The following is a 12,682-nucleotide window of genomic DNA, read 5'->3' on the forward strand; positions in this document are numbered from 1 at the left end:
CGCCTGAGCTCTGCCTACTTGTCCAGTCTACATAGGGCCTCAGAAGAACCCCCCCTACCTCCCTCCACCCCCTACCTCCCACCTCCACCCACCTTCACCTCCCACCTACAAAGAAAACCACCTAACCCCCCTGGTGCCCGTCCGCCTACACGCCCCCCCCCCCCCGCGAGTGTAAACACAGACGAGAGACTCCCCGGTTCCCCAACTTGCCTGAAGTAGGTGGGGGGGGTTCGGGGGGGGGCAGAGCCGTGGGGGGACCGGGCGGAACCCAGCCACCGTCGCCCAAACAGTCTGGTAATGTAAAAAACAGAAAGAACTATGCAAGGAAAGGGACAGAAGCTAACAGGCTTCAGATAATTTGTGCATAGATGTGTCCCCCCCACCCCCCATCCTAGACTTAGGGGAATTCACAATGTTTACCTTCAGAGTCCCCCCCCCGTTCCCCCCCGCCCCCTCCTACCCCCCCCCCCCCCCCTTCTTTCCTCTTAAGGTCTAAGATTAGCTCCTTCCACACACAAGAAGGCTCGAGAGCACCAAAGCCAAAGGTTAAAAAATCCGACTACCATATCTCCCCCCCCTCCACCAACCCTTCATACCCTTACCCCAGTCCTTCCCCACCAATATACGAAGCGTAGAACCAAGGGGCCACAAAGTCGTTAAAAAGCAATTGTCAATGGAGACCTGTCTTGCAAATGTTAAGAAGAAAATGTCTCAAAATGCACCCCTTCCCCCCCTCCCCATCCCCCCCTCCTCCTCACACCCCCCCCCTTGCCCCTCCCCCCCTTCCCCCCTTGCCCCTCCCCCCTCCCCCCCTCCCTCTTCCCCCCACTCTCTACCCCCCCTCTATCCCCCCCTCCTCCACACCCTAATTCCAAACTATGCTCAAGGCCAGGCCAGGACGCAGAAAAAGCAATTTTGACTTAGGAAGCGAAGAACCGATAGGCCATAACGTTGTCCTCAGGCAAATGTTAACAGAGAAATGTTGTATAACGCTCAGGATGAAAGGGTTTCAAAATGCACCCCTCCCTCCTCCACCCCCCCCCTCGCGCTTCCCCTTCCCTCCCCTCCTCCCCCCCTTCCCTTTTCCCCCCTTTCCCCCCCCACCACCTCCCCCCCCCCTTCCTCACCCGAATACTCAACTACGTTAAAGGCCGGCACGCAGAAAAGTAATTTTGACCTAGGAAATGTAGAACCGATAAGCCATAACGTTCCTACCAAGCAAATGTTAATAGAGAAATGTTGTACAAAGCTCAGGATGTAAATGTGTCAAATTGCACCCCCACCCCCCCCCACCCTTGCCCCCCACCCCCCCCACCCTTGCCCCCCACAATTCCCCCCTCCAGAGCCTAGAGCTCGGAAAACACCCCCAAAAACATAATGGCTTCTATCAAACTAATCTCTATTAATGTCAAAGGCCTTAACTCAGTAAAAAAGAGGAAACTAGTCTTTATGGAACTTAAAAAATCTAAGGGCGATATTGTTCTTATCCAAGAGACCCACTTTAACTCCCTGACACCCCCTAACATATTCAAAAGTGTATTCCCCCAGGCATTTTACGCTTCCTCCGCAAGCAAAAAAAGAGGAGTAGCCATCCTCATTAGAACTGGGGTCCCTTTTGTGTTGACTAAGTCTCGTGCAGATCCTGAGGGGCGATCCCTGATAATCCAGGGTACCCTAGCAGGTTCGCCAATCACAATAGTCAATGTTTACGTACCCAATGACAAACAAATCCCCTTTTTAAAAACCTTCTCGAATCACTAGAACAGCAGTCCCTCTCCTCCCTGATATTAGGAGGGGACTTCAATATGGTGGCCTCTCACGTACAGGACAAATCAAACCCCACCTCCTCTCGCCTATCTACCACCCCTTCCCCCCACACCACCCAAGGTCAAAAACAAGTCAAGAAATTTCGAGAGCTTATCCAGAACTACTCAATTGTGGACATATGGATGGCTCAGCACCAGGGTCAGAAAGATTATACCTTCTTCTCCACCCCTCATCAGTCCTACTCGAGGATTGATTATTTCCTGGGTACAAGTAACATCTTCCAGGCATCTTCCCAGTCCAACATAGGTCCGATCACATGGTCCGATCACGCCCCGATCGACCTCATACTAACCCTACCCTTTGTGAAAAACAACCAATATAAGTGGAAGTTAAATGATTCTATGCTGAACTGCCCCGACACGGAGGTATCCATACAACAAAAACTGTCCATGTTCTTCCAAATCAATGCAGGCTCTGTCTCAACCCCAGCTATGCTCTGGGAGGCCCACAAAGCCACCATCAGAGGAGACCTAATCTCTATTGCCTCATACAAAAAAAAAACAGAAACGTAAGCTCCAAAAGGATCTCTCAGATAAAATCCTCCAACTAGAGCAACAACATAAAACTTAATTATCAAAAAAGATACTAAAACAACTAAATTTAACTAGAGCTGCCCTTAAAGAAACACAACTCGAAGAAGTCGAGAAAGCACTAAGGTGGTCAAAACAAAAATATTTTGACAAGGGCAATAAAGCAGATAAGTTCCTAGCCTCCAAGCTCAGGGGCGCTAGAGTTAAATCCCAGATAGCTCGTATCCAGACTAAAAATGGGCAAGTCTCATACATAGAGAAGGAGATAGCGCAGGAATTTGCGAGCTTTTACTCAGACCTATATAACCTCCACCCCCCGGAACAAGACACGGTCAGCCTCAACACAATATCACAATACCTAGAGCAATGTAACCTCCCGTCCCTCTCCCCAGAAGAAGTAGAGACCCTGAATAAAAATATAACCCACGAGGAACTATCCCAAGCTATAAGCTCCCTCAAGATAGCCAAAACCCCGGGCCCCGACGGCTTTTCGAACGCATATTACAAAATGTTCATGCCAATCCTCTCCCCTTATCTACTAGAAATGTATAACTCCTTCCTACAGGGGGAACCAATACCCACCACTATCACAGCAGCAAATCTCGCCATCATTCATAAAGAGGGTAGGGACCCGCTCCTCTGTGGAAATTATAGGCCCATCTCCCTGTTAAACACTGATCTCAAAATCTACAGTAAGATCCTGGCAAACAGGCTAAACCCAATTCTCCATAGACTCATTCATGTGGATCAAGTAGGATTCGTGTCGGGAAGACAGGCCTCCGACAATACCCGCAAAATTGTGGATATAATCGACCACGTGCACCTCACTGGTTCCAAAGCAATGATTCTGAGTCTGGACGCCGAAAAGGCGTTCGACAGAATCAAGTGGACCTTCCTGGACCAAACCATGCTGAGGTTTGGCTTCTTCGGCCCATTTCTAGAAGGGGTGAGAGCCCTCTACCAAAATCCTACAGCATATGTTAAATTATCAGGCGGCTTCTCAGACCCAATAAAAATTACAAACGGGACCAGACAAGGCTGCCTGCTCTCTCCCCTGTTATTCGCTTTAACTATAGAGCCCCTAGCAGCCACTATCAGGGAAGAAATCAGTATCAAGGGCATCCAAATCGCAGATAGAGAACATAAAATTTCGTTGTTTGCCGACGATGTGATTCTGACTCTTGCTGACCCCCACACATCCCTCCCCAACCTTCAAAGGCTCCTAACCCAATTCGGATCAGTATCTGACTATAAAGTGAACATGGATAAGTCAGAGGCCCTGAACATTTCCCTCCCCCCCCAGACGTGGAAACTCATTCAAGCCAACTATAATTATAAGTGGAGTTCCACCTATATTAAATATCTGGGGGTCAAAATTTCTAACTCCTACAGCACCCTATATCAATATAACTACCCCCCTCTATTTGGCCAGATTAAAAAAGACCTAGAAACCTGGAAAAAACACCAAATTTCATGGTTTGGGAGAATAGTCACAGTAAAAATGAACATCCTTCCAAGACTGTTGTATAACTTCCAAACTCTCCCAATCCTAGTGCCACAAGCCACATTAAAAAACATGCAGTCACTAATTCTCCAATTTATCTGGAATGACAAAAGGCCCAGGGTTCCCCGATCAGTAATGCTCTCCTCAAGAGCGAGAGGAGGTGTGGGGGTCCCCGACATAGCTAAGTACTACATCGCAGCACAACTAGCAGGCTGTAGTTTGGAATTGCGACCCGGCCTCAGCTTCCTGGCTCGAAATAGAGTCACATTACGCCCGCCCCCTCTCCTTCCAAGTGGCACTATGGACCACTGGCAGCAGCGGGGCCAAGCCGGCGAGGTTCAGCTTGGGGGCAATGAGATGCACGTGGGATGTTTGGCTTAAAAGCAAAGAGAAGTATGGTCTGGTAGCATCCCCTTCCCAGCTCACCCCAATCTTGGGGAACCCCAAATTCTCGCCAGGGTGTTCCCCAAGTCAATTCGACCAATTTCAGAGTCACAACATTAGGATGGTGGCCGATCTACTGCAGAAGGATGAGATTGCTACTTACCAGGCACTACGGGATAAATGCGAGACCCAAGGCTTCCACTTGTTTAAGTACCTACAAGTCCGCCACTTCCTACTGTCGCTATCTCCAACTTCCAAATTCCCCCCGCTAACCAGATTTGAATCCTTATGCACCAAAAATACCTATCAAAAAGGTCTAATCTCCGAAATATACAAAGGAATGGAGCCATCCTCCACCCCACTGAGCCACCGTTATATGGAAAAATAGTCGGAGGAACTAGGCCTTCCAATAGACCAAGAAGACTGGGAGGATATCTGGGAGCAAGCTTCTAAAACATCAATTTGCACGACAATAAAAGAAAATATCTATAAAATCTTATTTCAGTGGTATCTGACTCCGGCAAGACTGAGCCAGATCTACCCCGGCACACTAGACCTGTGCTGGCAGGGATGTGGTCAAAAGGGGGACATGGACCACATTTGGTGGTCATGTCCGGAGATCCAGAGGTACTGGACCACGATCCAGACGCTTATCCACGAGGCCACGGGACTTCCCATCCTCCTAGATCCACTGTCCCTGGTGCTGAACAAACCCATAGACGACCTTCCACCGCCAATGTCCAGGCTAATCTCGGCCATACTTACAGCGGCTAGATGTTCCCTAGCAGCCGCCTGGAAGCAGATCAAAGCCCCCTCGAGAACGACAGTAGTCAGGAGAATTAATGAAGTAATGACAATGGAGAAACTGACGGCTATGCTTCAAAAAAAGATGCCCCTGTTCTGGAACACTTGGGACACCTGGGTAGAAAGATAAAATCCAAAAAGGGCCTCGCTCCGATGTCACTGGGGCCCCTCCCCCCCTGCACCCAGGGGGGGGGGGATGAGGAGACGCCAGCGTGCCCCCCCTCCCCCCCCTCCAGACCCTCCCAACCCCCCCTGTTTGTCTCCCCCCCCTCCCTTTCCCCCCCCCCCTTTCCCCCCCCCTCTTCACCCTCCCCCTTTCTCCCCCCCCACCCCCGTAGGAAACAGGAAAATCTTATTGGTCACTGTAAGATTGTATCATAGCAAAGTGTCATGGGCTCATGACACTCCTGAATGTAATGTAACTTTTGAACGTGTCCAATAAAAAAATTGTTACAAAAAAAAAAGATCAATGGACACTCTGTCTGATGACTCAGAGTGTTTCACATATAGTGATGACAACTAGTGTCTATAAATTCAGAGTAAATTCAGAGTTCCACAGATGCTGGGGTAAGTATCCCTGCTGGCTATTTGTCAGCTGGAAGCATGAAGCTTTATGTGCACAGAGTACTTTCCTGGATAGTATGCCTGTAATCAGATTAAGTAGATGGCGTTCTGAACCATTCACCTCAATAATCGCAGCCTTGTAACTAAGTGTAGTCTACCCCCTAAGAAGCAAACCTGACACTGTCCATATGTTAAAAGAGCCCTGGTCGACGATCGTTTCGCATCTGCTGCTTTTTCAAGCCCAGAAGTCTTGAATTTACTCTCCACAGTAACTGTTTGCATGGGGGTTGAATACAAGGGTCCACTGTAAGCAAGACAGAGCTGCACACTCCTTACGGGGGTTAGGTAAAATACCTGCAGCTGACTCACCCCAGCATCAGTGGAACTCTGAGTCTACTGCTCACAGCAACTGTCAGCATGGGGGTTTAATACAAGGATCCACTGTAAGAAAGACAGAGCTGTACACTCCTAACAGGGGTTAGGCAGAACAGTTACAGCTGACTTGCCAATTAGCAGAGTCTTTCAAACTAAGTTACAGACCATCACCCTCCTACTATGCAGCATACTCTGCTGCTCTAGGCTATATCAAATAGCAATTGAAACTAATCCGCCTCTGTGTACACTACGTTCCTCTTTTGGTCAGGGGGAATGCAACTACTCATCTATTAGCACATCTGACACTGTCATCTTTAGACTGCCATCAGCGGTCTAATCAATGGTAGCGACCTGCTACAGCTGGCACTGTTCCAGCTATTAGACACAAGTTGTCATCACTATATGTGAAACACTCTGAGTCATCAGACATAGTGTCCATTGATCTTTTAATTCCACTCCATGCACCAATATTTTAACATTTAATTCAATCAAGATATATTTTTAAATCAACCACACTACCCTACTACAGATAATAGAGTGCTACTTTAAACTGAGTTCTTTCTCTTCTGGTTCATTCTTCCTGAGTGTCACCTGGGCTCTTGGAACAGCAGCCAATGCACTGAAGCTCCCTGGTCTCCTCAAGGCACGCCCCCTCTCCTGGTTGGCTGTTCCAGGTTTATATACCCTCTCTGTTCTGTGCTTCCTCGCTCGTCATAGTTTTTGTATGGGTGATTCACAGTGCTTGTTCTTTGATTCTCTCGGTTTTGACGCGGCTTGGCAGACTTCCCCCTTTGGCTCTCGACTTCGGATTGTTCCTGTTTACGTACCTTCTGGCTCCCTACAACCACGGCTCTCACGTCGACCCTTCCGTACTACTCCTACACCTGATCTCGGTAATGGCAACGACCATTCTTCTGGGAAAACTGGTACCGGCAAGTATTCACGCAATACTCACCACTTGGCCTGGCAGCATCTAATACCACAACCCGGACACGTCCCTCGCTCTGTCGGTGTGTGTATTCATACCTGCCACCTCAGTACTCAGGACAGGTCTGGTCTGTGGGCTACTCCTGCGTAACATGGATATGCCATTTGTTGTAAAGTGAAACGTTGGATAGCAAGGACTACCTGTATGTGACCTGCCTCTCTCAATACTTGCAATAACTGTGTGAGATATTAACTCACATTTAATGACGTTTAGTGAATCTTGGCCTAAAAGTGGTGACCTGTGAATAGAGTCCTTTTTTATCATGTGAGAAGGTGACAGATTAAATCTTGCTGCTACCGCTCTTCATCTGGTATTTTGAAGCATATTGTTCTGTGGATAATGCTGAAGGGTGAGGGGAAAGAGGAAGATAAGTTTGCAATCTGCTTACGTATTGTTATTTTGGGGTTATGTATCAAAGTCTACTGGCGGCAAAACTGGGGGAAACCAGGGTTATCAAAGATACTGTAACATTTGGATTTTTGGCTTTGATAAATCTGGTGCTAATTTTTGTTCTACTTTGGGTGCAACTGAGAGACATATAGTACCCCTCCCCCCACCTACAGTATGAATTTAAATTGTGTTTGCCAGCTACTTGTATATTTTTGTTTTCTTCATTACTGTTGACTTTATCTTTATAGTTAAGATCCACTCCGCTGGTTCATCATTTGCTTTTACATACTGTATTTCCATAGATGAGGCCAATCTGATTATCAGATTTAACTTTCTGTTGACTTCTCCTTAAGCCTCTGTCAGAGCGGCTCAGTGAGTAAAGTCACTGACTGGCACTGAGTTTGAAGGAGGGGTTCAATTCCTGGTGTCAGCTCCTTGTGACCTTGGGCAAGTCACTTTATCTCCCTGTGCCTCAGGCTCTAAAAAATAGATTGTAAACTCCACGAGGCAGGGACGGTGTCTGCAAAATGTCTCTGTAAAGCGCTACGTAAAACTAGCAGCGCTATACAAGAACATGCTATTATTATTAGAACAAAATGGCTTCCAGTGACTGGACTATTTCAGGTTGACCTTTATGGAACATTTTGAGACTGGAGTATTCTTAATAGCCCAGTGTGATCCACAGTGCCCATAATCAGACGTAGGCCAACTGACTTTTCTGTTTTTTACCCATTAATGTTTTTTTGACAATTTTTTAAATGAAGATGTTTTTTAAAAGTAGGCTTTTTGACAAAGATCATTCTGGGTACTCTCCTTTATGAAAATATATTTAAAACAAATTATATGCAGACAGAATTGTACCTTTAAATATTTGAAGTTCAATTTGGCAAAGTGCTGACTGACAATTTTTATCCCACACTGTCTGCTTCCCCATTGTAATTATCGCAAAGACTGCTTAGTAATGACATTTTTTTTTGCAAGTGATTCCATTATCTAAGAATCCAAATTAACAAGACCAAAGATGAACTTTCTAGTTATCCTTCTGTCTCGAATCTTGTACACGTCATAGAGGAACTTGTCAGACTTAAGTCTGAGAAGGATTACCGGTAATTAAGGAGAAATTAATGCATCTACAAACAACCACAAAGAATATTCAAAATGTATAACATTCATTTAAAACTTTAAGAATCTATGCTGATAGGTGTCAAATGTACCTTAGGAAACTCGAAAATATGCCAAATGATGTGTAATTTAAACTTGATTATACTATTACTATGCATTCAAATAAGTGCATCAAGGGGTCTAACTATCAGGGCAAAAGTGATGCATTCCTTGGGGAAAACATATTTACCATGTGTATCAATGGAACAAGACCCTGTGCCTGCAAAATGTCTCTGTAAAGCACTACGTAAAACTACTAGCGCTATACAAGAACATAATATTATTATTATTATTATAACAAATGGCACTTTTCTTTTTCTTTTTTAAACCACTTCTGTGATTTAGAATAAATGACGTCTTTGGGGCCTATTCATTAAACTGTGGTAAGTGCATTTTCATGCAAAAATTGGCATTTATTGTATTGCAGTAAATAAGGTGAAACGTACATGAAAATGAGATAACAAACTGATCAATTTTCTTGCATACATAATTTTTAATGAAGATGGCTAAACCTCCAGATTTATATTGCATCAAATTGCATGCTGATTTCAGGCAATTTTACATGGCCAATATTACAGTTTAATGAATAGCCCCCTGTGCCTCTAATGTACACTATAACACTCCCGAGTCCCAATCACCATACATAAGGTTCACAAGTGTAGCTTGGGGGGGCGTGGGGGCGTGGCAATTTCATAGGCTTTGCGCTTTTCCACAAAGAATTTAAATGACATGCCGGGGGACCACTCGAGGCCTCTGTAACTCTCTCTTACCTTGACTCAGGACTTCGGCTGCCCTTGGCCAGGCATGCCCCTATTACATAACCCAGGACCACCAGAGCCATGAGCCTGCTTAATGGTGAAAATTAGCCGAGGATTGTATCTCCTGATCATATCGCTGTAACTAATGTCCAAATCCATCTTCACCAGGGAAGGTTGGGTGGGAATTATTCTCCTCGTCTAATTTTTCTGTAGGTAGGTGGTTACCCCTCAAAATACACTGCCCCTATGCACAGCTGTTGTGGCAGCCTCCTTAACTGCCACCCCTCCTCCTTCTGAACCGAAGCGCCGCTGACGTCACCAATGTGACGTTGCACGGAGTCATGTTGCCATGGCAATGAGACGCCGTGCAGTCACGTTGGTTACGTCCGCGGTGTCATTTGACGCTGCGGTTCAGAAGGAGAAGGAGGGAGGCAGGTAAAGAGGTGGCCTAAGTGACTTCCCTTAAGGCCCGATAGGCCCGAGAGTGCATTTAATGCATATGGGGACGCCCCCAAAAATTTCCGCCCTAGGCCCAGGCCTAATGGGCCTAATGGGAAATCCGATACTGCCTCCCCTTAAATACCCTAACGGGGCCCTAAATGGTTTCCTTTTATTTGCCAAAACAAATCTTCCATATATGAAGCAGAATAAGTCTAAAATTCTGCATTGGATGTAAGAAACTGCTCTACATACGCCGCAGTACTGCACCAAAAAATGAGCCTAGTATCTGAACACACCTTTCTCTATGTTGATCCATAGACCCCCATGATGGTTAACTTTTTAACATTGTGTTTTCATTCAAATTGTGGTAGCGCTTTACTGCAAACGGAGCAGTAATGCATTGATTTACGTAATGACTACTAGGGGTAGTTCTTCTCCCAGTTCAGATGGGATTATGAACACAGCACCGTCAAAAATGTAAGTTACTTTTCCACTGAGCAGTGAAAGCAAAATGAACAAATTTGTATATAAGCAAAGTTGAAAAATTAAAAACAAAATGAAGAAAAGTGAAGTGAATAAAAGAAAAGAAAGTCACGTTTTTAAAAATGGATACATTAATTTAAATAGATGAATAATTGAGCTGGATAATATTCCCATTGCTTTTCATTAGATTTTAGTGACTAGGATTTACATGAGGATGTTGGTAAGTTTGAATTTTCTTTAAAGTACTTTATGTGCTTTGAAAATACATATTACATTGAAATAAATATCTTACCAGGGGCCTCTGTGTGCAATTAAAAGTAATGAGACTGTGTGAACTGCTTTGTATGCAGAACAATTCCCTAAACTAATTATATGCGGGGCATTTTCTTCTTTACTGTGATTGGCTGTATCTTCATTTAAACAGGGTTTAAATTGTACCTCTAGAGTAGAGTTGGTTAGATTTCACTTACAAGAAAACTCTCAGGTTCTCCCTTTCCTGGAGCTTCCTGCAGTAAGTCGAGCAAACAGCAGGAGACAAGCACACAAGGTACGTTATATTTGATTTCTAGATGTATTCTTTCTATTGGTGTTGTTCAATCATTCACTGACTAAGTTTTTTGCTCCTATTAAACTTGAGGTAGTCAAACTTACAATACTTTAACAGTCGTTTGGACCAAAATCACATTGCTCCTTAATAATGACCACAGTTTTATGACTGAATGCACGTTGAGAACCTTTAATCCATGTTTTGCTATCAACTGCATTGTCTTGAGAACCACTGGAATGCACAGTTGGATGTTAGGAAGGATTGTCCTGTTAGTTATCAGTTTACCAATAACCCTCTTACATACAGTAGGTGAGCAGCATGTTTGCATGGCAGGCCCTTCTGGCAATGAAAGGGTTAACTATAACGTTTTCCTATCGCTTTTACACAACTGTAATATTTTATTTCTGTAGATTCTTCTGTGAAGGATGGAGGAGTTGGCATTGGTTTTGTGTCTGTTGGGTACTAGCTTTACCTATCCGGTAAGTCCCCTTATACTACACACTTGTATGTCTGAACTCTCAGGTGCACGGCGCTAAAAGCTGTATTTAGTGCTAGGGAACACTCTTTTTTGCAGTTTGTCATATCTATTGTACCTACATAAGACTTGTTGATGGATTGCATTAGACATGAACGTTACAGACCGCAAAAGTCTGTTCTTTGATGCTTACATGAAATTAATTAAAATGTACATAACATTTTAGGAGGTTTATGTATCAAGTCAATAGAATTCACTCAATGAGGCTAATTATAACAGCTGCTAAATAACAGGACCAGTTTTATAAATGAAAATCATTCAATTTAAAGCATATCGTTTCTCACATCTGATACAGATCTACAAACACAAAGCTTAATGCTACGTCAGATATGATGTATTTAATTAGCCCAGGGAAAACGCAACACTGCGGCAGTTACAGACACAGGCTTTGTTATATGCCCATTATAGGGAGTTATTAAACTGGGGCACTATCACACAGACACTGCCATTAAATAGGTACAGTATAATGATACCTAAATACTGTTTTGAGAGAATGTCACAAATAGAAAGTAGTGCAGGAGGGTGGTAGTAATTGGGAGTTCTTCTAACAATATTCATATTTTTCAGATGTATCCTCAAGCAGCTGGGACACATGGAATGGCCAGTGTGAGTCTTGAGGTAATTGTGATGATGTTAAGTATGAGAACTCACTTTCATGTGGGAGATGAGAAATCTTACAATTCATAAGTCATTCTAAATGCCATGTATTTCAGCTGATAGTTGTGACATAATTTTGCATATTGATTTTGTATCTTAACAGCTTCACATCCACTTTAAATGTATAATTATCTCAAAATTAATTATCATTTTTTAACTGGACAATATTATATTGTGCAATGCACAGGGGTGTTATGGAGAAAGGCAATATGAATAGAATAATTACTGCTCACAGAGAGTAAAGGATAGAGAGCAACTGTAAAAACAGATTAGAGGGCTGCGGATCAAGCTGTTGAAAAGTTGGTCTGTTAAAAAAGTTGATTGTTTCATATATTTTGTGGGGGCTCAGGGGTTCCTAAAACGAGCTTGCTGGGGTTTTGTGTGTTGTTTGTTAACTTATTTTCAGCTGGTTTCAGCTTTTAGAGGTTAGTGGCTCCTCCTTCCAGGGTTTAAGCCACCCCTCCCCACTTCCCAAGTTAGTGGGTCCTTTCATTCTACTGGATATAGATCCAACGTTGGTCTTTCTCCCTCCTAATAGAGGTAGATTAGTATTTTATCTGGTAGTGTTAGGACCTGCAAACTGGGTCTGCCTTGACGTGGCTCGCAGGCTTACGATGCTTTGGCCAAAGGGTTAAACAAAATGACCCTTTTTCAAGAGAATATATAAGTATTTTACTGTGTATTTTGGTCATATTAGATGTAGCATTGGGCTTCTCTGTCGCTTGTTGTATACA

General features: G+C 44.3%; 1 protein-coding gene across 2 annotated transcripts in view; it reads left to right on the forward strand.

Annotated features, from left to right (window-relative positions):
- Window positions 1-10,667: 10,667 nt before the first annotated feature.
- AMBN (ameloblastin) overlaps window positions 10,668-12,682 on the forward strand; it is a 16,536-nt gene continuing 14,521 nt past the window's right edge. For both annotated transcript variants that reach the window (XM_075578340.1, XM_075578348.1), the window contains exons 1-3: window positions 10,668-10,756; window positions 11,167-11,235; window positions 11,859-11,909. In XM_075578340.1, coding sequence (XP_075434455.1) covers window positions 11,182-11,235; window positions 11,859-11,909 — 105 coding nt within the window. In that variant the 5' untranslated portion in view covers window positions 10,668-10,756; window positions 11,167-11,181. The remainder of the gene's footprint in view (window positions 10,757-11,166; window positions 11,236-11,858; window positions 11,910-12,682) is intronic.

The sequence above is a fragment of the Ascaphus truei genome, chromosome 1 (genome assembly GCF_040206685.1).
Source record: "Ascaphus truei isolate aAscTru1 chromosome 1, aAscTru1.hap1, whole genome shotgun sequence".
In the NCBI taxonomy this organism is placed as follows: Eukaryota; Metazoa; Chordata; class Amphibia; order Anura; family Ascaphidae; genus Ascaphus; species Ascaphus truei.